The 24,251-nt window shown below is 39.6% G+C and overlaps 4 protein-coding genes across 4 annotated transcripts in view; 2 read left to right on the plus strand and 2 right to left on the minus strand.

Annotated features, from left to right (window-relative positions):
- The window catches only part of LOC108254789 (dual specificity calcium/calmodulin-dependent 3',5'-cyclic nucleotide phosphodiesterase 1B), a 55,113-nt gene extending 36,762 nt beyond the window's left edge, over positions 1 to 18,351 (minus strand). The window contains exon 1 of the mRNA XM_053674153.1: positions 18,233 to 18,351. The gene's annotated coding sequence lies outside the window, so the exon portion shown is untranslated. The remainder of the gene's footprint in view (positions 1 to 18,232) is intronic.
- On the plus strand, positions 581 to 6,422 carry sp1 (sp1 transcription factor). Its single transcript, XM_017450095.3, has 7 exons — positions 581 to 682; positions 1,414 to 1,484; positions 2,226 to 3,444; positions 3,828 to 3,957; positions 5,570 to 5,763; positions 5,927 to 6,185; positions 6,260 to 6,422. Exons 1-6 carry the CDS (start codon positions 676 to 678, stop codon positions 6,169 to 6,171), a joined length of 1,866 nt encoding a protein of 621 aa, XP_017305584.1. The 5' UTR covers positions 581 to 675; the 3' UTR covers positions 6,172 to 6,185; positions 6,260 to 6,422.
- vps72a (vacuolar protein sorting 72 homolog a) lies at positions 8,772 to 12,540 on the plus strand. The gene is made up of 6 exons (XM_053674154.1): positions 8,772 to 9,194; positions 9,373 to 9,525; positions 10,134 to 10,245; positions 11,138 to 11,314; positions 11,865 to 12,003; positions 12,097 to 12,540. Exons 1-6 carry the CDS (start codon positions 9,045 to 9,047, stop codon positions 12,473 to 12,475), a joined length of 1,110 nt encoding a protein of 369 aa, XP_053530129.1. The 5' UTR covers positions 8,772 to 9,044; the 3' UTR covers positions 12,476 to 12,540.
- Positions 18,202 to 24,251, minus strand: part of skib (v-ski avian sarcoma viral oncogene homolog b) — a 44,721-nt gene continuing 38,671 nt past the window's right edge. Inside the window, exons 4-7 of the mRNA XM_017450931.3 lie at positions 23,928 to 24,163; positions 22,277 to 22,506; positions 20,298 to 20,528; positions 18,202 to 20,075 (exon numbers count right to left, since the gene is read on the minus strand). Coding sequence (XP_017306420.2) covers positions 19,899 to 20,075; positions 20,298 to 20,528; positions 22,277 to 22,506; positions 23,928 to 24,163 — 874 coding nt within the window. The 3' untranslated portion in view covers positions 18,202 to 19,898. The remainder of the gene's footprint in view (positions 20,076 to 20,297; positions 20,529 to 22,276; positions 22,507 to 23,927; positions 24,164 to 24,251) is intronic.

Raw genomic sequence — 24,251 nt, forward strand, 5'->3', positions numbered from 1 at the left:
GTTAAAATGTTCTGAATAATAAGGACTCTTTCTCAACCAATTCTATCCCACCAACCTTCTCCCTTTCCTTCAAATACATTAGATTTGTATGTCACTCATATAACATAAGATGTTAGCAGTCTGCTCAGAGTATACTGTTTTGTTTAAACCATTAGTAACAATTTAAATGAATTAATTCACTGATTTGTTTCTATATTTATGTATTTATTTAAGATTCATATATTTTGACTCGTTGTGTGTTTAATGTATATTTGAGTTATGTTTGAATAATTATTAGTGGAATATATCACTCTGATCTGTAACTTGTCGCTTTAATGTAATAAAAATAAAGCTGGGGGATAAAAGATCTCTCCCGCCTTTTTCTGCTTGGACACACCCCTTCCCCGTCTGAACCCTAACAGCCAAGTACCCTTAAGGGTTCGCTTACATTTACTGATTTACAAATAATACCTATCGGAACACTGCCCGGCACAGTACATATAGATCTCTTCCTATATGCCGGCAGCAGTAGAAGGAGCCCTACTTGAAGATTCTAATTGGTTAGCTAAATCCTCAGAACGCATTCTGATTGGCTGATTTTCTCTGCGCCAGTCTGTCAGTCACCGCCGCTTAGCAAGTTCGGTTGAATTATTGGAAGTTTTTGTAGAACAGCTTGAGAAACTCCTTCCGTGTAAAATGAGTGGTGAGTTATTATCTTCTGCCTTTAATAACTTCATTTTTATCAGGTTCAGTTGATTATTGTGTGCTTTAAGTACCGATGAGTGTTAAATAAAGAGTTGTGAGAAATCTTTCGCGGTCTTTATAAAGTTTTTTGCTCGTGGAAGTTGATTCCTGCCAAACTGGTAGAGCAGCTCGGTGTGTAATTAGAGTTAGCTCACTCGGCTAACAGCTCTGTGGGGAACTTTCATGAAAAATGCCTTTTAACAGGTTTCTCCTTCAACAGACCAGCAGTGTTTAATATCCTGCTGTAAAGTCCCGAGAGGATCAGTGCAGAGTTTTACTGAAGAGTCTCACATTAATCTTTTATTACTGAGGAGCTGGAATTACAGGGCTGTCAGTGTAGGGCCAATGATTAGCTTTAGTTAGCTTTAGTTAGCTTTAGTTAGCTCAGTTAGCTTAGTTAGCTGTAGTCAGGTAGCTAGCTGTAGGAACCAAACCCATAAAGTTTCAGATCTGTTTTAGAATTCTGCTTCTCTCTGATAATAAAACATAAATGTAATATTTAATCCATACTGTCCAGCACAGCTGAGGAAGTGTGTAATGCAGCTCAGATCTTATGCTTGTTTTATTTATTAAACATAAAGACAGTTCAATATTTTATTAAATGTAAAGTTAGTTGTTAATGTCAGAATCCTGATGGAAAATCTCAGATCTTATGTCTGGAGTTTTACTTTCAGTTTATTCTCGTCACAGATCAGCAGAGTGAAATGACCAACCTGGTGGACAACCATGGAGAACATATCAGGAAAGCCAGTTCAGGCCAAGTAAGTGTGTGTGTTTGTGTTATACAGTGTTATATTAATATCAACATTTAATCAGATTATTAAGTCTCTCGGATGTAAAGATTCTTTCTGAAGCTACAGGTTTGTGTGTTAATAAACATTACTCAGTAGAGGGATAAGAGTTAGAAATCATTAACTAGTTTTATTTAGAGTTAAACTCTATACACACACGCACGCGCTGTTGTCCCGCCTGCTGAGGAGTGTGTCCCACTGCAGAATGATACATAGGGATGTTTCTGTGCGGATGTGTAGACACATCCTCACCTTTCACACAGAAATGAGTAATTATTCATCTTCATTACCGCTACACAACTTTAAAAATGTTCTACAAAGCTACACTGATTAGCATTAGTATGGTATAGCAGGCAGAGAGTTGTGGGTTAAACCTGAGCTGTATGTGCTCACGTCCGTCTCTCAGACCACTTAGTTCTTACACGTCTCTCTGACCGCGTCATTCCTGCACGTCTCTCTGACCACGTCGTTCCTGCACGTCTCTCTGACCACGTCGTTCCTGCACGTCTCTCTGACCACGTCGTTCCTGCACGTCTCTCTGACCACTCTGTACCGGCGTCAGGTACAGTCCACCGTTTCCACGCCCAGGATGTGTTTGTCAGGTGTTTTAGGCAGTGATTTAGCAGGTGTGTGTTTGTCAGGTGTCTTTAAGGTAATCTCTCGCTCAGTATTTATTTACCCAGACCATTTTTCCCTGCTTTTCCTCTGCAGGAAGCACAGCAGCCGTCTCCTTTAGCCCTTTTGGCTGCCACCTGCAGTCGGATAGATGAAAACGACACCCAACAGGAAGCAGCTCAGATTGACATAAACTCCGCTCAGATGTCTCAGAATGCTAACGGCTGGCAGATTATCCCTCAGCTCATTCCTCAGATAAACAGTGGCTGTGATAAAGGAGTGTCTCAGAAGCCGGGTGGCGGTGAAGCGGAGCAGCAGCAGCAGCAGCAGCAGCAGTTTGTTTTGTCTCCTACAGCGTTACAGGGTCAGCAGGTCCTCACGGCGCTGTCCGGGGTTTTACCCAACATTCAGTACCAGGTCATTCCTCAGTTCCACACTGTGGATGGACAGCAGCTCCAGTTCACTCAGACGTCCCATGATGCTTCAGGAACAGGACAGATACAGCTTGTTTCATCAGCCAATGGAAGCCAGCCTCTCATTACCACAGCAGCCAATCAGACCACAGGAAGTGGAAACATCTTCACAGTTCCTGGAATGATTCCTTTCCATAACTTCACATTAGGAAACTCGGTTCTGACCAATCAGACGCCATTTATTAACATGCCTTTAGCACTCAATAACATCACTCTGCTTCCTGTTAGCACAGGAGCTAACACAGTGAAAAGTGATGAAGTGTCTAATGGAGCCAATCAGCAGCTCGTCCAAAGCCAACAGACGACAATAGCAGCAGTGTCCACATCAGAGTGTGTCAGCAGCACACACACTCCCAGCACACACACTCCCAGTTCGTACACGGACACTGTTTCAGCTCCAAACACCACCATGACCGCCAACACGTTCCACAACGTTACTGCAGGAATCTCCGTCCAGTCTGACGGCAGAGACGCACAGCAGATCTTTATCCAGCCTCAGCAGCTCCTTCAAGGAACATCCACTTTACCAACTGTCCAATCAGGAGCCATTTCTGCAGGTCATGTGATCACCGCGCACACTCTTCCTCAAGATGGCCTTCAGAACCTGCAGATCCAGTCGCTCAATAATGGGCCGATCCTGCTGAGGACGGTGGGGCCGAACGGACAGATCAGCTGGCAGACGCTTCAGCTGCAGAGTCCTGCTGGAGCTCAGATCACTGTGGCATCACTTCCTTCTGTGACCTCATTTCCTGGACTCACACAGTCTGGCACCATTAACCTGAACAGTGCTGGACTTCAGCTGAATCAACTACAGGAAGTTCCAATCACCATCAGCACAGCAGGTCAGCATCATCACCACCATCATCACCACCATCTTTCACTGCTAGCTGAAACTGCTCCATACTTCTAATATACCAGTGAAGCCTCCATAAATGTCATTGGTTTGGTTAGAGTTAAGTCAGGTTCTGAGGTCTCTGTAAGCAGGGGGAGGGGCTAATTTAATTGATCCAGGATTCGTCACATGGACTCTCATTCTTACTTGTAACTTGCGCTCGCCATTCTCACCTGTAACTCACGCACACACGCCATTCTCACCTGTAACTTGTGCGCCATTCTTTGTCCTTTATTCACACTAGTTTTGCCCAGTTGATTTATATATGTGCATTGAATTGCACATGCAGCTTCTGCTGTGTTGTATAAAGTGTATGTGTGTGCGTGTGCGCAGGTGATCAGGGAGCTGCAGGAGACGTCATGGACGACTCGATGTTGGATCAGAGTTTAGACACGACTCCTCCGAGTCGCCGCTCACGCAGAGAAGCGTGCACATGTCCATACTGCAAGGATGGAGATGGACGGTAACCCACCCACACACACACACACACACTCACACACAGAGTTATGCAGTACACCACTGTGAAAAAGTGGAGTGGTAGCACTAGTACAAGGAAAGTTAAAAGAGGAAAATTCAGATCCAGCAGTTGTTCTGCACCGTGTTATACATCGCGTTATACAGATGCTCTGCAGCAAAAACGTGAAATATGAACATGTCTGTTGTATTGATTAGATCAGGACCGGAGTTTACAGCACCGCCAGTTTCAGGCCTTTTTAGAAGAAATTGAACTACTGTATGGTGGTGTAGTTTACTTGGGTGCACTGGCTTAGCAGGGGGAAGGTCTTGAAGAGATTTTTTGAGTTAAGAGCAGAGGTGAAGGGATTCATGGAAGATGGCAGAATGGACGTTCCTGAATTTGATTATCCTAAATGGGTCATGGACCTTGCGTTCTTTGTGAACATAACGCAAGAGTTGAACATCGTTCACCTGAAGCTCCAGGGCCCTGGTCAGCGTGTGAAAGCCTTCTCCACAAAACTGAGATTGTGGAAAACTGCTTTCTGCAAGAAACCTCAGTCATTTCACAGCATGCAGATCTCTGGTGCAGGAGGACATCAGTGGTGATGAACATGCCTCTGCTATTGAAAACCTACTGCAGGAATTTGATCAGTGTTTTGCTGACTTCAAGGCACACCATGACACTTTCCAGCTGTTCTCAGATCCCTTCTTAGCTGGTGTGGAGAGTGTCCCAGATTTGTTGCAAATGGAGCTTATTGACTTGCAGTGCAACATTGAGCTAAAAACTAAATTCCAAGAGGCTCAGGGAAAAACAGACAAGACTGGACAGTTTTGGAGAGAATTACCTTCAGGCTTCCCAGAGCTGTCCAAAGTGTTCAGTGGGGGTAATGTGCCTTTTTGGAAGCACATTTCTGTGTGAGAAATTTTTCTTAACTATGAACTTCAATAAATGCACATACAGGTCTTGGCTTAGTGATGGCCATCTCGAAGCTGTCCTCAGGGTTTCACCTCTGTCAGGGCACACCTGGCTCAGTTGTGTGAGCAGAAGTACCACCAGGTTTCTGGCAAGAAATAGAATAGTGTGCAAATGTATTCAGGGCAAGTTTTTAATAAGTTATTCAAGTTAAAATAAAGTAAGGGAAAAAGATTTGCACTAACTGTTAAAACACACATATGTATGTGTGTATGTATACATACTGGTGTATGTATACATACATACACACACATGTATGTGTGTGTGTGTGTATGTATATATATGTGTGTGTGATATCTATATTACACTCACACATACAGTAAATAATGTATAGACACTGCTGTTTACATTTTGTTGAGTATGACAAAAATGTTAGTAATGGAATATGAAGTAAATAAGAGCTAACATCTCGGCAAGTAAAACAAATTTCCATAGATATTGCGCTTTCTTGTTGTGCTTGAATGCTAAAATGGTCCTCCTGTGAGATGTCAGTACAGCAGTGGCCCTCAGCCAATCTGAGTTTGAGATGCCTGATCTAGTGGCTGCTTACATAGTGACCACGGATGAATTGTTTACGATATCGTCTGTATGGAATATTGAGATACATCATCTGATTACTACCATGTGTGTGTGTACACATATGTAGCACTGACCCCAGTAAGAAGAAGCAGCACATCTGCCACATCACAGGCTGTGGGAAGGTTTATGGGAAGACGTCTCACCTGCGGGCACACCTGCGCTGGCACTCGGGCGAGCGGCCGTTTGTCTGCACCTGGGCTCACTGTGGGAAACGATTCACCCGCTCCGACGAGCTGCAGAGACACCGGCGCACACACACTGGTATACACACATACACACACAGGCCAAAATAGTCAGTGGGAGAGTGTGAAATAAACTGATAATTACTACTGATTTATTCATTTTTCACTTGGAGATTATTCACCTTTATGTCAGGTGTAATCACCCACCCCCTGTAAGTAAATTTCTCTGTGTCTGTGTGTAGGGGAAAAGAAGTTTTCATGTCCTGAGTGTCCGAAGCGTTTTATGCGCAGTGATCATCTGTCCAAACACATCCGTACCCACACAAAGAAGAAGCCGATGGGGAGCGCCGAGAGTGGGCCGGACCAGACGCTCATTACCATGGAGACGCTGTCACCGGATGGCATGGCACGGTTAGCGAACAGCGGCATCAGTGTGGTGCAAGTGGGAGACGTTCATCCCATTAACCTAAACACTAATGGCTTCTAACTGCCACTAACCAGGTGAGACATCACCCAGGTGTTACTGTAATTACTGTTATTTACCTACAGTTAACTGCTCTCTCTCTCTCTCTCAGGTTCTGATGGCTGTGATACAGTTGTATGTTTTCCTTTTTAAATACAAGCCCTAAGCCATTATGCCGTCATTAAGCCATTATGATGTCACACATTATGTTTGTCAGAGTGAATAATTTAAACACTTATTGCTTTGTTTTTGTATATAAATTATATTTTTCTAAACTCTGTGCCTTTGTATTGTGTATGATTCATGCACAATCTTAAAATGTTTTATATCAAATCGATTAACTAGCATGAGAGCTTACTGCCGTGTGTGTGTGCGCGTGTGTGTGTGTGCACGCAGACATGAACTGAACACACAATGATCACACACTCTGTATCATGCTTATTATATAAATCATCAATAAATCATCTTTCTGTAATTAAAGGTTGGTGAATCAATTTCTGTCCATGTCTGTACACACACACACACACACACACACACACACACACACACACACAGTTGTTTATAATAAAATTCTACATGAACTCCAATCTTCATTTAAAGTTCCTCAAATGAAAGTCATCACAAACACTGAAGAGTTTGATGAATAATTTACGGCATGTCGGGGAACGATGCTCCTGATGATTCTGTCTCGGTTCCACTCTCACTGTGCCCTATAGTTTCTATAAAAGACTGTTTAATTGTCAGCCTCGGTCAGTAGCTAACATAATCCCAGGCTTCTGTGGTTCTTCGTTGCCTAGCAACAGTGTTGTTCCTGTTGCTGTGGCAACATTACATCATCTACAGTGTGTACCATATCGCTGTATAGTGTAAGGTCTATACTGAACTGACTTTAAGCGCTTGACGATGGCATTTCTTTTTCTTTTCTTAGTCTCGTGCTTCATTCAACAGAGGATATACCCTCACAGGGCACTATATTAAGAACACTACGCTAATACTGGGTAGGGCCTCCCTTTGCTCTCAAAACAGCCTCAAATCTTCATGGTATGGATTCAACAAGATGGTGGAAATGTTCCTTTGAGATTCTGCTCCATGTTGACATCACACAGTTCCTGCAGATGTTTCAGGTTCACGTTCATGCTGCAAATCTCCCTTTCTACCATGCCCCAAGGGTGTTTCACTGGATTAAGATTCGGTGACTGGGAAGGCCACTGAAGAACACTGAACTCATTGTCATGTTCATGAAACCAGTTTGAGACGACTTCAGCTTTGTGACGTGGTGCATTCTCATGCTGGAAGTAGCCATTAGAAGATGGTAAATTGTGGCCATGAAGGGATGCACACGGTCAGCAATAATACTCAAATACACTGGGGCATTAAAACCATGATTGATTGGTATTGACAAGCTCAAAGTGTGACAAGAAAACATTCCGCACACCATCACACCACCTCCACCAGCCTGGAATGTTGACACCAGGCAGGTTGGGTCCATGGATTCATGTTAAACAGTTGGTGGCAAATTCTGACCCACAGACCCATCTGTGTTCCTCAGCAGAAAACGAAATTCATCAGACCAGGCTACATTTCTCCAGTCTTCAGCTGTCCAGTGTTGGTGAGCCAGAGTGGTTATCTGAGTCACTCTAGCCCTTCTGTCAGCTCCAACCAGTCTGGCCATTCACATTCATTCATATTCTTTATTTAATCAGGTTAAAAAAACTAATTGAGATTAAAAATCACTTTTACAAGAGTGGCATGGCTAAGAGGGCAGCAACAAATAACATAAATATACAAATTTACAACATAAAAACACAAAACAACACAATCAAGGATCACAGCAACAATTTACCAGGGGCTAAAACACAGCATTTGTTAGAAGTACCTTAAACCCATTCGGTGATGGAAGCATGGTCAGCTTTAAATTGTGTTGTAGATTATTCCAAATAACAGAAGCGTTATAATTAAAGTATTTTTCCCCAGCTCTGTTCTAACCTGAGGAACTTTGATATAACAGGTCATTTGAATGAATATTATAGCATATGTTTGTATTAGATAGGCTGAGAGACAAATATATGGAGATGGCATTAACTCAGCCTTATCATATAACATGCAATGATGTGTTTGATAGCTACAACCAGTAATAAAACCTCATCAACAATGTGTTTCTGTCAGCAGAAATGGATGTTTTTTTCTTTATTGCACCACTCTGTGTAAACTCTAGAGAATGTTGTGTATGAAAATCCCAGGATATCAGCAGTTTCTGAAATACTTAAACCAGACCATCTGCTACCAACAACCACGCCACGCTCAAAATCACTCAGATCACATTTTCTCCATTCTGATGGTTGACATGAACATTACTGGAAGCTGCTCAGACAGTCAGACAGCTTTTATTGATCCTGCGATTGGAATTATTAATTGTATCCACATTACTTTATTCATTGTACCGCTGCCACATGATTGGCTGATTAGATAATCACATGAATGAGCAGGTGTTCCTAATAAAGTGCTCGGCGAGTGTTAGCGCCACACACATTTCTTCATGGATTTTGTTTTACAACTATGTAAAAGTCATTTCCGGTCCACACGGTGGCGCCAGTCTCTTAGCTTTGGAGTCGTAGATTTTTAACCTTTGACGCCGGAAGTAAATTTTCCCCCAACAATACTGGAGGCATTGTTTGTGTTGAAATGCTGTGGAGTTTCTTCACGTTGTGTGTTTGTGACAGTAAAATAAATTTTAATAATCGCTGTAGTGGATGTTAAAGTTGTTTTTGTAGGAAATTTGTTTCGCAGCAGGAACTTAATGCCTGTTTGTCTCCGTTAGCTTAGCTTTTTTGTTTGTAGCTCGGCGGAGGCGTGAGTTTATCTTATTATTACTCCATAACAATATCTGTGATTATTTTATGATTGTAGCGGAGATTAGACTCGGTGTGAAGATGAGTTTAGCGAACAGCAGAGAACAGAGAAGCACCGCCGGGAACCGCATGACCAAAATCCTGGAAGCGGAGGAAGAGGACGAGTTTTACAAAACCACATACGGAGGATTTAATGACGTCAGTTTAATATTCTCTCTGTCTCTCTCGCTATCTATCTAGCTAGCTAGCTAGCTGTCTGTTTATCTCTATCCATCTCTCTGTGTGTATTTGTCATTTAAACGCTAAATATTGTTTACTATTAATATCTTTAGTTGTCTGTGCTGAATTCTGCTTGTGTGTGTGTGTGTGTGTGTAGGAGTCTGGTGATGATGAGTATCACGGTGATCACTCGGACACTGAGGACGAGGTGGACAGTGACTTCGATCTGGACGAAGGAGACGAACCAGACAGTGAACAGGAAGAGGAGACACCACGCAGACGGAGCCGCATCCTCACTAAAGCTTACAGAGTGAGACACATACACATACACTGCATCCTCACTAAAGCCTACTGAGTGAGACACACACATACACTGCATCCTCACTAAAGCCTACTGAGTGAGACACACACACATACACTGCATCCTCACTAAAGCCTACTGAGTGAGACACACACATACACTGCATCCTCACTAAAGCCTACTAAGTGAGAGACACACACACACATACACTGCATCCTCACTAAAGCCTACTGAGTGAGACACACACACACATACACTGCATCCTCACTAAAGCCTACTGAGTGAGACACACATACACTGCATCCTCACTAAAGCCTACTGAGTGAGACACACATACACTGCATCCTCACTAAAGCCTACTGAGTGAGACACACATACACTGCATCCTCACTAAAGCCTACTGAGTGACATACACTGCATCCTCACTAAAGCCTACTGAGTGACCCTCAGTGAGACAGGTATTCCCATGTGACTAGTATATTCTGCAGTGAGAGCTTCATGTGCAGGTGTGTCAGTGTTCTGGATGAAATAAAATTTATGTAATAAGCACAACCTGTTTCATAAATTTGAGTAGTTATAAAGCCTGTTAGAAAAAGTGTGTGTGTGTGTTTTTTTAGGAGCCCATAAAGGTAATGAAGCCCAGGGTCAAACATCTATCTGAGGAGCCGAAGGCTGAGAAACAAAAAGCAGAAAAACGTTCAGCCCAGGAGCTGCAGGAGATTGGAGAAAGTATGTAAACTCCCGCCCCCCGCCCTTTCCACACACACATGCACACCAAGCCTTATTTATCAATCTGTTAGTAAATGTTATTTGACATATCTATGTCAATAAAGAACGTATTATGTAACCACAGCTGAAAGATTAAAATCTGGAGCTAAACTACAGAAAATGAGAATTTGAATTTAAATCGATGCGATGAAACTAAAAATGGTTTGCAACAGAGGAGGAAAGTATATCTACTGTACCCAGGTGATGGTGGACATCAGGAGTATCACACAGGGAAACTTCTATGCTTATTTTTATTGAATTTATTTATTTATTGTGTCTCAGCATCTCTGTGTAGAGATGAGAAATCCCTCGCACCTTCACCGATGGTGTTAAAAAAGCAGAGTGGCCTGTGTCCACAGGATCCGAACGATCTGCAGAACACTGGGGGATACGCCACATACCAGATCGCTCACTTTCTGCTGGCTCTACTGAAGACCAAGGCATTAAAAGACCATGCTTCAGCAAACAGAACTTAATGCAGCATCCTTAATTTAATGATTTATTTGCCTTAATTTATGTATTTATGTTAGTTTGCTTTCTGTATTACTTTAATTTTTAATATTCCTTTAGTTAATGTGATTAATATGAAATGACTGGTTTTCACACAACTTTGAGCAAATTTGTGTAACTAAAAATACACAAGTGATTGAAACCTGACTGCGTAATCCATTAGTTAGTCTTGCACTTAAATTTACACATACTCAGGAGCATGAGAGCATGAAAACTGAATGTTCTTGTGTAAATGCTCCCAAGAACAATTTATGAACAAATCTGTTTGGTATCCAGTGTGATCAGTGAGGCACAGTGTCTTTTTTCCCCTGGTGTCTAGTGTGACGTGTTTCTCTCTCTGTAGTGCGCAAGTCGGTGAGGAAGTCGACTAGTGAACACACGCGGAAGACGTTTGAGCGTCTGCAAGAACGTCAGCAGGAGGCGCCGAGACGCCGCAGAGTTCACAGAGACAAACCTCTGAGTCAGGAAGACTTACTGAGAGAAGCTCAACACACTGCACAGAGCAACCTGGAGTCACTGGGTACACACACACACACACACACACACACACACACACACACACACACACACACACACACACACTCACTCACTCACTGCACAGAGCAACCTGGAGTCACTGGGTACACACACACACACACACACACACTCACTCACTGCACAGAGCAACCTGGAGTCACTGGGTACACACACACACACACACACACACACACACACTCACTCACTGCACAGAGCAACCTGGAGTCACTGGGTACACACACACACACACACACACACACACACACTCACTCACTGCACAGAGCAACCTGGAGTCACTGGACACACACACACACACACACACACACACACACACACACACACACACTCACTCACTCACTCACTGCACAGAGCAACCTGGAGTCACTGGGCACACACACACACACACACACACTCTCACTGCACAGAGCAACCTGGAGTCACTGGGTACACACACACACACAGTGATAGATGTAGGAAGGCTTACAGTTATGTGAGCTGGGAACAGGAAGTGGAATACTTTAATCTAGGGGTGGTGTGTGTGTGTGTGTGTGTAGAGAATTACGAGCGTCTCGAGGCTGATAAGAAGAAGCAGGTGCAAAAAAAGAGGAAGTTTGAGGGACCGACAATCCGTTATCACTCCGTTCTGATGATGTCTGAGCCGCCACTCAAAGACGAGAACGTGGATGTAGAGGGGTACACGCACACATACACACACACACACACATACTCGCACAGAGTTACAGTTGTGTTATTTTGTTTGTGTCATCACTTGCTCTCTACCTTTAGGTTGGATCAGGACACGCCCCTCTCAGCTTCCTTTTCCTGTACTGCAGCCACAGGGGCTGGAGCTCTCTGCTCGCGCACCTTCATTACCTTCAGTGATGATGAATCGTTTGGGTCTGCTTTCCCACAGTTGGGCCGTGTCAGCCCTGACCTACCCATTCAGGAAGTGTGTCCCGTTACCCATAATCCCGCTCTGTATCGTGACCCAGTTACTGATATCCCATATGCTGATGCACGCGCCTTCCGGATCATTCGCGAAGCTTACCGTAAATACGTTGCTGCACACGGCTTCCCTAATGACACAACTCACACATCTTCACACACTCACGCCGAGCCAGCTGGGGGCGCCAAAAGCCTACGTCTAAAGGGAATGACTGTCTAAACACACACACACACTGCACTGTTATTGTTATTCACACAGATTAAAGATGATCATTTATTCTTTTCTGTATTTGTTTTATCGTGTGTCTAAGCAGCCTCTTGCTCTTTTCACAAACTGGGTTTTGTTTTGTTTATTATGGTGAGCTTTAAATTGTTTTAGTTGGTAAATTTATGTAATACCACAGCTCTGTTGAATTCTTTAAGCAGAAGATGTAGATTAATTTTCTACAGCAGCAGTTCTGACAGTAAACAACAGGTTTATTAATGCACTGGTTCTCAACACAGGGGCGGGGCTGGAGCGATCAGAAGGGGGGCGCTCATTTATAAGAAATTAAAATTTAATTTTTTAAAATTAAATAAAAATAATAAAAAAATATTTATTTTACCTTAAGAAATAAAACAGACAGGGCATTATTTGGGGACTCTGTATTTTATTGCTTTTCAAATAGAACGTGCATAACTGAAACGCTCTGCGTTCCCTCTCCCTCTGTATTTTCTTTTTGCTAGAGCGAGGCGGAGCTTAAACTGCCTTTTATCTAGCAGTCAGTGCAGACCAGTGTTGCCAACTTAGTGACTTTTTGGACAAATCTTAGCAACTTTCCACATATTACCAGTACTGTTCTGCAAGTGTGAGGTCTTACTGTCCCGCTGCACGCTCGCCTATCCGTGTCTGCTCTGTCAGTGAGAGTCTGACAGCCGGAGATTTAACAACGTCATGGATAACGAGACGCACCCTTCGTCCACATTTACCTCATTCTTCATTCTTATGTGAATGCTTATAGAATGTAAGACGAATGTAATGCAACATGTTTTACATGTAAAATAGTCCACGTTATTACAGCCTAGTTCTCTTGCTCAAAGTAGTTATAGTGCTCAGAAACATTTTTGATCAATCACGTTCCATACCTGTCCATTATATAGTTTTATAAAAGTTATTTTAGAAAATCATAAAGTAATTTTTTTAAAAAGTACAAAAGTGAAAAAAATCTATCCAAAACAGATTAGGTTTATTTATAGATTAGGTTTATGTATGTATGTATGTGTGTGTGTGTGTATATATATATATATATATATATATATATATATATATATATATACACACACACACACACACACATACACATATATATATATATGTATGTGTGTATATATATATATATATATATGTGTATGCGTGTGTGTGTGTGTGTATATATATATATATATATATATATATATATATATATATATTAGTGTGTGTAAGTAATTATAACTATTAATGCCACATTTCAGTTTAGTGAAAGCTATCGGGCTAATGTTGTTGAAGAATCTTGGGTGCTGCAGAGTCTTCTTCTGGGCCTGATGATTTGTTTGCCTTATTTTACACATTTTGCTCTAATATTTTAGATTCTGTTGTCTATTGCTCCTTTCAAGCTGAAACAACCAAAGCGAAAGTCTTATCACTGGCTGGATGATAATACTCATTCTTGGAAATATTGTGTTCCAACCTCCAAGGATAAACATGTAAGTAATTGATAGAATTTCTATTTTATGTTAATTCTAACAGCTTCATATGGGCTAGCTTCAGAATCATAACACAAAACAGGGAACATAAATCATCTTGTTTTTTGAAAAACTGGGTGACTGGCTGTCTTACCTGTGTTGCTCGCTCCTCTTTTTCGGTATCCTGATATTATCTGCACTATCTCTGGCCAGCTACCTGATGCATGTAACAACTCAACTGTGAAGTGCCGGGTTTCTGAATAATCCACAAACGTCTTAAGGGGACACACATGCACTTGGCACAGTCTGAGGGGCGGTGAAATTCTACGTTTGAAGCACTTTTCAGTGTGTCATTTTGGTGCCCCCAGATACACCAAGAATCCAGCTGATTCCTGGCAATTTGGAAGAGGATTGTTCTTCATCTGCAACATTGCACTGTCACTCCTGGTATTCTGGTACACATTCACTGATGTTTTGTGCCATGTTTTGATCATACTTATTAATCCACTGTATAGTTAGGGTTCTGAATTAAAAGAAGTGTAATGTTTATCCACATATATTATCAGAACTATACAGAGCCCCCAGGGGTCCGGAGAATATTGTAAAAAAAACTGAATAAAACAACAAACCACAACTCCCTTAGCTCAACAGCACATTTTTTTGCTTTCCCCATTGATTTCAAAGGTGAAATCATGACCTCATCATGATAGTTTTTCCTGGTCTGAAGACTATGAGCCCAGCGGCCACAGAGCCAGGGGTCCTGTGTCTGTGCTACTGCTAGCTGGACATGGCCCTGAACTTTCTCTAGGTTCTACAAGCTTAACATCACATCACATGGCAGTGGCTCTGAACATCTTGCCAGTTCTTTCCATTATGTGTAGCAGTTCCTTAGGACAGCAATATGATGCTAGCATTACTCTATACTCAGCATATTGTTTTAAACTTCAGGGTGACTTTTTTTTTTTAAAATAACCGCTCGCTTCAAACAATTAAAAAGTCATGACAAGAACAGAGGATACATCTGTTGACATTCTTTTGTAATTTTCCACATTTTCAGGCAGTTTGTACGTGTACATACAGTATACACAGTGTCTTGTACTACAAAAGAATGAAGGAAAAACAAACTTCTTGTTATTTAAGAATTTTCCCTTAAATATAAGAATATTTAGCAGCTCATAGTTCTTTGATGAAAGGATGCACTAATATACGACCAATAACCAAGATTTGTGTGATTTTAAGCACAGAAGTTCTCCTTTTTTTAATTCTCATATTTTACTTAAGATTTAAGTTGGTACTTTTGTATTTTAACTTGCAGAAAGTTTCCAAAGAGCTACTTCAGCTTTTCCCGGAATAATTTTTATAGATGTGCATTTGCATATGTACTTGACATTAATTTTTGTACTTTTAACACCTCTAGTTATCTGTGTCTCTTAATGTTATCATCTTACATAGACAGACTGCCTCTAACGTGTGTATAATTATAACAATGTATTAGCAGCATTAGACACACTGCATCCATCACTTAGTCACTGCTTATACTACCTCATTTGAAAAGGACTGAATGATCTGTTTTTCTAACCATGAAGTTTGGTTTCATATCCCAGGGAATTTACGTATGCCTTCTTTCTCCAACTTGTGGGTTCTAGCAAGATGACAATAAGAAATCTTTTCCCCTACTCATACTTAACTTTAAGTGGTTTAAGATTATGGTAGTCACCTGTTGGCAGTGTTGTGCGTGTTAACCACTGTATATTAACCACCCAAAAATATTCTATAATATTTCATCTTATCAAACTAACCTTACACTCATACATATTCTTCTATCATGCTAAGTATTTATGCATGTATTTTCTCACATTAATTTAATGTGAATCTCAAGTAAATAATTTTTAAAAAACCCTGGAAGAAATGTAAGACAAAAGGTGTAATTATTGTCATATTTATTTAATGGGTATTATATGCATAGAACATAAAACAAGTGGAAAAAACTGAGTCACATCAAAACCAAAACTATGCCAGCAGTTTGAACACTGTATTTCTAGAACACTAGATTAAAGCATCAAGAGGATGGAGCTGAAAAATGAAGAGAGGCAGGCAAAACTGTTCAAAAAGAAGTAGCTTAAAATGACTGAGAATAAATAAAGTGAATGAAGGTTTAAAATACCAAATAACTGCACAAATTTATGAGTCTTTTGTATGCGTGGGAGGAAAAAAACCCCATAAAAACAGGTTTTTTCCTCAGACGGTTGCTTCGGTAAGTTATCAAAGTGATTTCCAAATGGGCTGACACTACCCAGAAATATACAGTCATGTGAAAAAGGAAGTACACCCCATGGAAGGTTCTCTCTCTCTTTTTTTTTTTTTTTTTAAATTTATTTATTTATTTATTTATATTTGGACAAGCAAACACTTGATCCTCTTTGAAAAGGTGCTTATTAATAAAGTTGATACACTATCAAATGACACAAAATTGTAGTCATTTTCACAATTAAATTAACAAAACAGATCAATCACATGGGGAAAAGTAAGTACAGCCCTACAAATGCATAAAATTTGAATCAGGTTAGGTGTCAGTGATTAGAAACTGCTTAGGGAGTGCAGGTGGAAACTGTCTCATTTATACTCCTCTCATAGCTAGTGTCTGGTGTTCCCTTTGTTACTGAGTATGTGGTGTCGTCATTCCAAGGTCTGAAGAGTTTTTTTTAAGGCTTTCTGAAAAAGGCTTTGGATGCCTATGAGTCTGGCAGGGGAATTACAATCATAAAGATATTGCACACATTTGACCGGCATGGCCGGCGTGCCAGGAAAAAGCCTTCGCAAGCCTACAGTTTGCCAATGAGCATACCGGCAAAGACCTAGTCTCATGGAATAACGTGCTCTGGACAGACAAATCAAAGATAAAGGTGTTTGGTCACAGTAACAGCAGACATGTTTGGCACAGACCAAATACAGCTTTTCAGGAGCAGCACCTCATACCAACTGTGAGGCACAGTGGTGGAAATGTTATGGTTTGGGGTTGCTTCACTGCCTCAGGGAACGGAAAGCTTGCATTCATTGATTCAACTATGAATTCTGCATCATATCAAAGAGAGCTTGAAGAAAAAAAGAAATGGAAGATTATGGAATGGTCTAGTTCAAATGGTTTTATTTTCATTTCACCAATATACAGTTGGTACAGTACACAGTGAAACGAAACAACGTTCCTCTAGGACCATGGTGCTACATAAAACAACACACTAACCACATGAGACGACACAGAACTAAATAAGATCTGCAAACATTCTACATAAAGTCAAAGCCTGGACTGTAATCCCATTGAACCGTTTGGGGGGGGGTTACCTGCAAGAAAACCATCAAACATCTTGCAACTGAAAGAATATTGCATGGAAGAGTAGTCAAATATTCCAGCAAGTCTGGTGGACAGTTATGGAAAACACCTACAAGAAGTTATTTCTGCTAAAGGGGGCAATTCTAGCTTCTGAGGCCAAGGGTGTGCTTACTTTTTCCACAGAAGAATATCACATCTATTGATATTTCTGTTGAATAAATGATTGAAAAAGCTAATTTTCCTAAGTATACTCAGCAAAAAAAAAGAAACATCCCTTTTTCAGTAGACGGTATTTTAAAGATAATTTTGTAAAATCCAAATATGATTCACAGATCTTTAATGGAAAGGATTTAAACAGTGTTTTTCATGCTTGTTCAGTGAACCATAAACAATTATTGCACATGCACCTGTGGAACAGTCCTTAAGACACGAACAGTTTACAGGCGGTAGGCAATTACGGTCACATTTACAATAACTTAGGACATTAAAGAGACCTTTCTACTGACTCTGAAAAACACCAGAAGAAAGATGCCTAGTGTTCCTGCTCACCTGCGTGAACATGCCATAGGCCTGCTGCAGGGAGGCATGAGGACTGCAGATGTGTCCAGAGCAATAAACTGTAAATGTAAATAAATGTAAATAAAAAATAAATGTCTGTGATGTAAGACGCCTAAGACAGTGCTACAGGGAGACAGGAAAGACAGCTGATCATCCTTGCAGTGGAAAATTACATGTAACCGTATGTCCTCCAGACGCGATGGAGGACTTGTAGATGCCTTGGTGGAAGAGTGGGGGAACATCTCACAGCAAGAACTGACAAATCTGCTGCAGTCCATGAGGATGAGATGTACTGTAGTACTTAAAGCAGCTGGAGGCCACAGATACTGACTGTTACTTTTAATATTGACCCCCCCCCCCCCCCCCCCCCCCCCACACACACACACACACCTTGTTCAGGGACTCATCATTCCATTTCTGTTCATCAAATGTCTGTGAAACTTGTTCAGTTTATGTCTTAGTTGTTGAAAGTTTTTATGTTAATACAAATATTTACACATGTTAAGAAATTTGTTGGATATAAAAGCAGTTGAATGTAAGAGCATGTTTTTTTTTTTTGCTGAGTATATATCAGCTTCATTAATAGGCACTGTTTCAAAGATGCTGAAATGTTTACTTGCCCAAATATGTCAAAAAAGCCAACAATTTCCATGAGGTATACTTTTTAAACTTTTTTTTTTTTTTTTTTTTTACATGACTGTGATTACCTAACATTTCCCCCACATTATGTTATAAGAATTTTATACATTAAATGCCCTTTAAATGAAAATGTAAGATTCATATAGAATATATTGTTTAAGAGCAAAAGCAATAGGTGAGCATTAACAAGTAAAGCCAAGCTTATTTACAATAATTATCCTCTAACGTGTAATGTTATTTACATTAAGTAGCAAAAGTATGAAAGCATTTTTTAAACCAGCTCTTGCTTGAAACTTGAAAAACAACATTAGAGGGCATAAAATGCACAATTGTGCATTGTACAAGAGTACATTTCTCTTTTCCAAAGTGCAATTTCTTTTTTGGTAGAGTAAAAAAATATATATATACACATATTTTGTAAATAAGTAAAAATGTTATTGTCAAACATTTTTTTTTTCATAAACAAGCCCTAAGAACCAGTGACTAAAATGGACACTTGAATGAGATTTGCTATCGCCGATTATGCACCAGACAAAAACAGGTTTTGGTTCTTCTGAAACAGATCGCAGCAACACTGTTCACAAAATACTTATCAAATCCTACACAATACTGTTCATTTTAACAGAAGCAAGAGTCGTACAGAATAAAATACTTGCAAAAGACATTGGAAGTAGGAATAATTATTAGTTGACAAAAATAAATTTGTAAAATAACAGTATAGGGGTTTTAAATATACTGAAAGATATTCAAAAATATAAAGAGAGCGAGAGAGAAACTACATGTTTATATGAAAGCCCACCCATGACTTACATAGCACTGTTGCTTATGCAAATTATTTGGATAAAACAAAATGTAACATAAAAACAAGCATCATAAACATAAGATGTAGTGATGTGTGTCTCGTGTATAATCTGGCTTTGTAATGGCTTTTTGCCTTTTTATAGATCAGGTCATCTATCTGCTACTGTAATCTCACTGCCAGAAAAATCTCCTTTTTTCCCTGGCAGCGATTTTCACTATATTTTCAAGTATCTTTGTTAAATAGCTTATAACATTATAAATTCAATGGATTAGCTTAAGAAGCTAACTGAGAGGGTATTAGTCCCATATGATGCTGCCTTCTTAGAGTGTCCTCTTCACTGATTTGAGAGCATGTGGACTGTCATCATGGTTAAGATCAGGGCTTTGTGTAAGTGGGACCAGCTTTGTGAATGATGTTCACACACCACTCATATGTTCTCCACAACTGTCTATAAATGTATAGCTAATATATATTTAGATATTTTGCTCCCATAAATCTTTCCCCCACCACATGCTCATGTTCTCAAAATGAGGCCTCCAAAAATATACCTGTAATGCAATCCTGTAATGCTGTTTTCCAAAGTGTCCTCTGACTCTGCAATGTCCTTCCAGATTGCTACGATTGCTGTTGGCTAAGTTGGCCTTGTTTCTGGTTGCTATGGCCGAGCTGCTGCTGGAGCTGGAGCACCACTTGCTCCAGACTTTGCCGAGCTTCATGCTCTTGCAGCAGCTCCTCTCGCAGCTGATCGCGATCAGCCTCGGCTTGCTGTAGCTTCACCTGGAGCTCTTCTATCTGGAACACATCACAATGTAATGGAGACATTTAGCGTAAATAAAACTAAGGTAGAATCGCAGCAATTAAAGTTTTCAGTGGTAACCAAAACACACTACTAATTTTAACCGTTATGGACAAAGCCAAATCTAGGACTATAAAAAATTATTTTATTTATTTATTTTTAAACAACAACAAAAAAAAACAAAGGTCTGACATAATGAGGAACATGTTCAGCCTTGCCTGGGTAGAGTACTTGGCCCTCAGCTGGTTTTGCTCACAGCCCTTGTCACACACGTGCATCTGCCGCTCATGCTCCAGCTCCCTTTTCAGTCTTCCACACGACTCATTGGCATCATGCACCTTTCTGTCGCATTCTGTGCGCAGCCGCTCGAGCTCCTTTCGCAGGTTACGCTTAGCCTCAATGGCCTCCCGCAACCGCCCCTTCTTACTCACCCGTAAAAACTCTAGTTCCTAGATCAGCAACAAACAAAATTAAAGCAGCTGAAATGTTTACTTAGCATTTACAACACAATGTCCATATACACCAAAGTCGCCTATGGTCAAATCTATAGTCACATGTATATAACAGTGAGGGGAAATAAGTATTCAAACGTTTGTTTTTGTAATTTAATATATCTCAAGTGCATATATCCACTTAAAATTTTACACAAAACTGGCCTGATTCATCAATCGTTTAGTAAAGTTGTCTGTAAATGTTTGCGTAAGCCAAACCAAACAATTGTCCACTGGACTTACAATAGTTTGGGAAAGGCTGATTTTCTTTATACTCATGCGCGCAAGATCATCCGTAACGTGCAAAGCACACCCCCGACACAGCTCATTTGCATGTAGTGATGCCCACAAAACTTCATAAAGGTTCAAGGTAAAGGCTGAAAGGCAGAAGTGGAAATTATTTCGACTCACTTCTATACCATTATAAATATTTAATAATATATATTATATATTATATACATTATTAGTCCTCATTAATATTATGTAAAAAAGCATCTGCTAAATGAATAAATGTAATTATTATTATGAATAAAATAAATAAATAAATAAATAGATAAATAAATAATAATAATAATAATAATAATAATATGTGAGCGCTAAATCTGTTAGCTGATGGATTTCTATCTGCAGACAGAGATTAGCTCATCCTCCATTTATATCTTGGCATAGCTTATAATAATTTAATTATTAGTTTTATTTGTTTTAATTTATGGGTTTGTGTTGGCTTTCTTTCTTTTTAAAATATTCTTTAACTAATGCCAATAATATTTTTAAAAAACCAACTGTTTTTAACATTAGTGGTATTATTAGTCCCTGACCGTTTGTTTTTGTTAAAAACTCCAAAGCACTTCTATAAGTCACTCTGAATAAGGGCGTCAGCTAGATGTTGTAAATGTAATAATATAAGAAATTAAAACTCAACAGTATATTCCATACACAAATGTGCAGTAATCCATGCAAATTATATAATTTGAAGTTGATCAAGTTGAGGTTTACATTAGTCTAATTATGCATAATTTACAAACACTCAGGAGCATGAGTAGAATACAAACGTTTTTCTGAATTTCATGAACACCAAATTTCTTGTGTAAACTCTCTTACAAATATTTACACATAAATCTGTTTGCATCCAACTTGATAAGTTAAACCCAATGTTTACTGACATTCTTACCACTTTTTAAACCTTATCTGTCTTTATGCTTATGAATGCATACTTTTTTGTTCACATTTACATGTACAAAGTAAAAATACATTTAAGCATGCACATTTGAAGTGGATAGTTAGACTGGAAGTATATTCAATAACAAACAACAGTGTCTCAATACTTACTTCCCCCTCTTTATTTTCACCAACCTCAGACACAAACACCTCTAATTCAACTTTCTCAACAAAAATTATCCTTAATTCCCTTTCTATTTGCTTCTTTCATCAGAACTTGAAAAACTACATGCTGCATACTTTTATTGGTTAATTTCCACACAGCCTAAGTTGATTCACCATGTGACCATGTGTGCTCAAATCGTAGCTTGTTTTGACGTCATTCATTAAATAAATCAGATACAGATTTATCCACATGATCTCATTTCTAATCAACTTTAATGAATAACGGCGTATATGTTCAAAATACTTTCCCCCAAATCCTCAGCCACAGGCACTCAATCTAAAAACTTCCCAGTAGAGATAGAGTAAAGCACAGCTAGCTGTACCTGCTGAAGGCTATGCTTGGCCTGCAAAGCTGCTATAAGCTTTTCCTCTTGTTCAACTTGCATATGCACAATCTCCTGCAGGAACTTCTCTCTGGCCTCTCTAGAGCTCAGGTTGCTGTACAGCATCTGCTGCACTGCTTCAAGTTCTGAGCCAGGGGCAGCTGTACGTCTGTGCCTGCCCTCATACCGCTCCATAACCACTCCATTAGGAAAAGTGTGGCCGCAAGGCACTGCGACAACACAAACACACACAGGCAATCTATTAAGCAGACGAGTATAAGAAATCTGCAACTATAAACCTAAAATCATATCTGATAGTATTATTATTTTATCTTGCAATAATGTTACATTGTTTCATTACAAATTAGTACTTTGTTATTATATTTAAACCAACAACTCAATATCTGAAAGAAAATATCATCACTTTTCTAATTATTGTCATGAACATTACTAGTAATTTCTCATTTGGCAGTTATGAACTATTAATATTGTTCCTGGCCGGGCAGTTAATTTATTTATAATCCGAATTAACAATTGTAAAAATAGTTTTTAACAAAGGATACCAACAACAGTAATTTATTAGGTTAATTGTATTTGCAACAATATGCGATATCTAAGAGCACATAGCAGGGGTGAAAAATACTCATGTATTATTTTGGAGTATTTATACTTTACTCAAGTGTTATTGAAATCGAATACTTGTACTCTTAATTAGATCCAAATTTAAAAAAAAAAAAAAACGTACAGTACTTTTTACTACTTACATTTTTATTTAGACCTTAAAAGTACTTGTTACAAATCTTGAAGGACTCTTTTTCTCAGTCAGTCAATGACTGTATGCTATATTTCAATCAATTAGGATTATGCATATTTTGAAGCATCCAGCTGGTGCTGTAGCTACCTATGTGCTTCTTAATATGGATAAGCCACCAGACTGCAGTGCCTCTGGCTGTACCACAGTAGATTTTTTCCAACATGCTGGAGTAAACAAAGACTCATAAAATGTGGTGTCTTAATCAGAGACAGTGTGTCTCAATCTAATTTGGAAAATTTTTTGCTAATTTACTAACTTTAACTGGGTATATTTAACTATGTTAGCCACTGCTATTGCCAAGTTAGACTAACATCGGTTCCAGTAGCTAACATAACTGGCTAGGCAGCAAGTTCAAATTCTAGCTAATAGCAAAAATCTGGATTAATATCAGGATATTTTACCGCTGAGTATATCATTGTCAAACAATGAAGTGACTACATGCGTATGACCAGAAAACTTACAGAGACTGAATGATGTTTTCAGACAAAACGGCATAGCTGATTACAAGTGTGTTTGGTTGTAATGAAAGTTAGTTTTCATATGAAAACTTAATTTCATTAGTTAAAAATATTTACTTAAATGTACACAAGAAGTAGCAAAAAGATTACACATTATCTATACCTTAACTTGAGTTAATTTTTCTACACTTTTTCACCCCTGGCATATAATAATTTCATGCTAATATATGCAATGGTAAATCATGGTTTCTGCATTCTTGCATACACCAAACAAGAACAACTGTACATGCACTGTTTATCATGTTTCAAAATTATTCGCCAAAAAAAATAAACACAAAGATTAAGAGAGTGTTCTTCATGCATCAGGTCTGCAACTCACCCTCATCAAAGTTGTCTACCTCGATCTCTGCATCTGAGTTGGAGTCATACTGTGGGGGATTAGCAAGGCAGGATGCAGGCTGTGCATGGTCCTCGCCAGATGGCCAGCACTTGGCTGGCCTTGACTTGGGGTTATAGCCAGGCTGGGAGCCTCCTGCACCAGACTGCTCTGGCTGCTTGTTCTTCTGCGTAGTGACTGGGGATGATGCCAAACTCTCTGGATTTTTGGGTAGTGATCTGAGTAAAGTGACAATAAATCGAAAACATGAACATTTGAATAAGAAATACAACAGAGGTGGCAGACTTAAGCTCAGGCCAGATGAAT

Source organism: Ictalurus punctatus, chromosome 21 (assembly GCF_001660625.3).
Source record: "Ictalurus punctatus breed USDA103 chromosome 21, Coco_2.0, whole genome shotgun sequence".
NCBI lineage: Eukaryota > Metazoa > Chordata > Actinopteri > Siluriformes > Ictaluridae > Ictalurus > Ictalurus punctatus.